The 5,000-nt window shown below is 46.6% G+C and overlaps 1 protein-coding gene across 4 annotated transcripts in view; it reads left to right on the forward strand.

Annotated features, from left to right (window-relative positions):
• The window catches only part of tesk2 (testis associated actin remodelling kinase 2), a 30,901-nt gene that overhangs the window by 18,203 nt on the left and 7,698 nt on the right, over positions 1–5,000 (forward strand). For all 4 annotated transcript variants that reach the window (XM_042084465.1, XM_042084474.1, XM_042084446.1 and 1 more), the window contains exon 5: positions 4,587–4,733. In XM_042084465.1, the coding sequence (XP_041940399.1) occupies positions 4,587–4,733 (147 nt within the window). The remainder of the gene's footprint in view (positions 1–4,586; positions 4,734–5,000) is intronic.

The following is a 5,000-nucleotide window of genomic DNA, read 5'->3' on the forward strand; positions in this document are numbered from 1 at the left end:
AGTGTCTATCTATTTCTGTATTTACAAATTTATTTACTTTTTTACAAATTTATTTACTTATACATAGCCTTATTCTACCGTTCTTCATACAATCCATCCTACACATATACACTTATTGTTAATACTCTTATAATGTTACGGTATCTGCACTACAATGGTACTGTTACCACACTGCACATAGCTGTACATACTGTACATATATGGTTCATACTGAATATCCATATATTCTGTTTTTCTCATATTTCTAATATATTCTGTTAATACACTGCATATATCTATATTATTCTTACTACTATTATATTGGTACTGCTACTACATTGCACATATCTGTACATGTTGTTCATACATTATTCATATCACATAGCTATATTTATTCTGCTCTTATAAAGTAACTGCTAATACACTGCACGTATTTATATCTTATTTGTATTACTCTAAACCACCTTCTGTAAACCAACTGCGTACTACTGTCTACACTGCACTATATTTCGTGTCCTGCCTATGCACCACCTGTCTATACTTTGTATATCACATTGCACTTTTCTGCTTTTTTGCACATCTGTTTAGACGCAAACTGCATCTCGTTGGCTTTGTACTTGTAGAGTACTCTGCACAATGACAATAAAGTTGAATCTAATCTAATCTAATCTAATCTAATTTAATCTATGCAGTCTACTCATGCTTACTACGCCACTGTGAGCATGCAGGCCAAAAGGGAGGTGTGGCTTGTGGACTGACTGGAAGGCAGCTAGGCTGTATGACCTCACTGGTATGTCAGGTGATGCTGTATGACCTCACTGGTATGTCAGGTGATGCTGTATGACCTCACTGGGAGGTCAGGCGATGCTGTTTGGTAGAGTGGTGCGTGCACATCCCACCTATCTTTAGGCCAGGTGCAGGACAAAGGAAACGCAGAGAAAACAAGAGAGAATGTCTGCACTGGAGAGTAGCTCCCAAATCCCCCGTTTCAACCCGACAGGGTCTTCAGGCAAAGAAGAAGGCCCTGTCTGGTCAAAACGTCATAGGTCAGGTGACTCTTTCAGATGTTTGACGACCCAACTGGAAGTGTACTGTAAGTTCTGATCCAGCTGCGCCAGGTAGCCTTCATGAAATGCTCATTTTGACACCCATTCACCCTGCTGAGCTGTCCTGAGTGATGAAGGTGGTGTGGTTAGTGGAGGAGGGAGGCTGGCTTTGAGGCCAAGGCTTGAGCATGGCTGTCCTTGCCGTTGGCACATTGACCTTTGCTCTGCTTTCCCTGTGCTGATGCACATTAGCGGAATGAGGCATTAGGGCAATTCTAATGGTAACTAATCCCTAACCCACAGGAGATTATACTATTATTCCAAGCTGCACATGACCCCAAGTGTTTTATACCATCCTGAATCCAATCCAAACAGAGCGATGATTCATTTTCCCCGTCTTTCGCCAAGTCCATTGTCCGACGCATTTTACTCATGCTCCTCATACTGCAGCGTGATGAGTCCTGCTGTCATCGGCGTTTAATTTGACCTGCGGCCACTGGGCTTTTACTGGCCGTACTGAGCCGTGCATCAAGCGCGCTATTTATCCGTGGGCAGCAGTCCTTAGGGCTGCTCTCGCGCCAGAGGGATTAGCTCCATAAAGGTGCGCGGACACCGCGCTGCAGTGAACGAATGAACGGCCTTCTTTTCCAGTGACACGGTCAACCGGCCAGAGAGCGGGCCAATGAGGTCACTCAGCCTGGCGCGTCCCCAGCACCCTCTGACCCGCCTGCCTGGTTCTCCAGGGCCCGCGCGGGCGTCCAACCTCTGCCTGATTGGAGGAGAGAAGCGCGGCGCGGCATGGCGTGGTGAAGCGAGGCTGGCAGCAGACGGCAGATGCCGGTGGGGCTCCAGAGGAATTTGAGGGCTAAAGACGGAGTAATCCCTCATCAGCACCTCAGCCCCCAGCCCCCAGCCCCCAGGACCAGCACCAACCCCCAGTGTCTGTCTGGAGCTGCCAGTGCAGGATGGAGATCTGCTTCTGTGCGTGCGTGGGTGTGTGGTGTGTGTGTATGTATGTGTTTGGGGGGGATCGCATGGGGGAAATTCCCTCCACAAACATCAAGGTCAAACAAATCCCATCACCCCACACTGCTGTTGGATTAGGTTGTCTGCATGCACAAGTGCACCCAGCAAGCCCGTACAGTCCTCCTGCAAATCACCCCAAAGCACCGGATGCACATGGCGAAGACAAAGGCCCATGGAGATCTAGACCTTGATCAGTCTGCACACACCATCATCACTGTTCAGCCTGAAGGTGCTTGTGTGCGTGCGTGCGTGTGTGCGTGTGTGCGTGTGTGCGTGTGTGCGTGTGTGTGTGCGTGTGTGCGTGTGCGTGTGTGCGTGCGTGTGAAGGTGCATGCCGCTCTGGACACCATCATCACTGTTCAGCCTGAGAGTGTGTGTGTGTGTGTGTGTGTGTGTGTGTGTGTGTGTGTGTGTGTGTGTGTGTGTGTGTGGGTTTGTGTGTTTGCAGCACATTGAAGTAAACAAGGCAAAAATAGACACAGATTGCGGATTCATAGGAGAGTGTCGGGACTGTGTATTTGGAGAAGGTGATATCTAAGACCCTGCATCTGAAGTGAGAGGAATACACCAGCACCTGTCATTCCTCCCCGGAGGTCAAAAGTAAGCATTAAATCACACTTCCTTTGGCGCTGCGAAAACATGCTGCTTACCTGGTACCACGGGAGCTTTGACAACATAAAGCCTCCAGGAAATGTTTGTCTCTTGTTAATAACAGGGTATAAAGTGCATCTGATTCCTTGTGAGTCTGAATGGAACATGTAGACAAGCCTGCACTTAGGTTGGAGGGATTTTTCCCTTTATTTTTCTACCATGCCTGTTGGTTGTGGTATTTTGAATGGATTTGTTGACTGCTGGTAAAAGGTCGTGGAACACCTATCCCAGATCTACCATGACTTCATGATGCAATACAGCCTACACGCACACTAGAGAGCTGATCTACATGGCTTTATTGTGTGTGTGTGTGTGTGTGCCAGTGTGTCTGGGTCTGGGTCTGTGTGTGCACTCGTTAAGCCTCGCACCGTAATCCCATTCACACGGCTTTGGCAGTAAAAGATAGCAAGGAACTGTCAGATAGCCACAGATCACAGGAGCTCCTCCACTGGCACACTTAACCAGCTCAGGGCAAACCGACCGGCCAAACGACCAACCGACCGCTGAGCGCTCCTCTCCAAGCAAGCACAATTTCACCGCTGTTTTTAGTTGGAAGGGGGGTTGGTGGCTTCCTCGAGCTTGCCTTGGACTGTTGAATCTCCCTTGCAGCCATGCTCTCGCCCTATCAAAACAGTGTTCCTCTGCGCTTACTAAAGTAGGCCACTGTGGAGCCCATGGAGGCTCTAATTAGATAAGTGTCATGTCAAATAATTCCCCACAAAGCCGGTATTGTATCGCAGGGTGCCCACATTTCCTCCTGGTGATAGCCGCGGCGCGACTTTATGTCTGCTGAATTAGATTACGCGCAGCGCAGTAGTTTAATGTCACACAACACGGCAGTTTAAAAGATTACTATGTCGTTGTTAGTCGAGTCCTGCTGTGCTCTTAACAAATGGCTGGGGTTTTAAGCGTGTGCCGTGGGTGCCCACAGAGCAGTCATAGACAGACTCACAGATGCGTTATTAGCCAGGTTCCCATCCAACTTTTAAATGCAGTTTTTCACCATGCAAACGGGAAATCAGATGGGAGTGGAAACACTCGAAATCTGCATATGTTTTTGCATGTTTTATAAGACATTGCTTCAGCAGAGGGGGTGAATTTACTCCCAATTTGCATAAGGTATTACATTTTGCAACTAAGGTTGATGGGAAAACTAAATTTGTTGGGCTTATTTGCATAAATCCACATTGCTACAATTTTATCGTATGTTTCCGTTGAAGATGACTGCCCTGGCGGCTCTTTACAACTCTTCTCTTACATGTTTCTCTTTCTTTAACTTGGTCCAAATTCATTCCCGTTTTCTTTAGCCGATTTTTCACCAATGCACTTAAAATGTGTGAATTGGATGGACACCCAGCCAATCACATTAAATCCTGTTGACTTCAGTAGCATAGGCTGTAAGTTGCTACCATGTGCCACAGTGTGTTTAGATTTGATTCTAAACAGTGTTTTCTGAAAACTACCCCTCCCAGGTCAACAGGAAGTACACTCATGAAATATTGGTCCATCTTTTGTTGACTGCTGCTACTGATAAGGATTCAAATAATGATTTCCAAACCGCAGTGGATATGCAGGTTAATTTGTGACCTTTTTGCAGCCTTTTTAATGGTTGCATGCCACCTTACTACCCCAACCCGTAACAATGGATTTAGCCCTTGGAACACATCTGAGTCATGCTGTCAACTAACAACTGATGTTTCCTACCGTTCAGTTTGTTCTAAATAGGTCACACAGGTTCAGTTACCTGTTAGTAAGCATGAGCGCTTATGAAAGGTATGCATAGAATGTAAGTCCTGTTGTATGGAATAGTTGACTAAATTATTCATTTCTAAGCTAAGTCCACCTGCTGCAATCTAAATGTGGTCCTTTTGCCGTGTTTCTCAGTACATAAACGGTGGCAACCTGGAGCAACTGCTGGACAGCAACAAGTACCTGAGCTGGACAACTCGGGTGAAGCTGGCTTGTGAGATCGCCATGGGCCTGGGCTACCTGCACTCCAAGGGCATCTTCCACAGGGATCTGACGTCTAAGGTAAGAGAAGCACAGCGTGAATCCTAAAGCAGTGTTTCTCAAACTTTTTCAGACCAAAGACCACTTAACCAATAAAAAAAAACCCTCACGCACCACCTAGCTAAAACAAAAACAGTTGATCTACTTCAACAGTATATTACACAATAGGCCTACTACCCCAGAGTAAGAGGATACACACCCTTTTCTGCTCTGTGTGTGCAATAACCGAGTCGGACACTGTTAGCATAGCTTAGCATAATTCACTGGAAGTGGGTTAGACCAGTTAGC

This window comes from Alosa sapidissima, chromosome 1 (genome assembly GCF_018492685.1).
Source record: "Alosa sapidissima isolate fAloSap1 chromosome 1, fAloSap1.pri, whole genome shotgun sequence".
NCBI lineage: Eukaryota > Metazoa > Chordata > Actinopteri > Clupeiformes > Clupeidae > Alosa > Alosa sapidissima.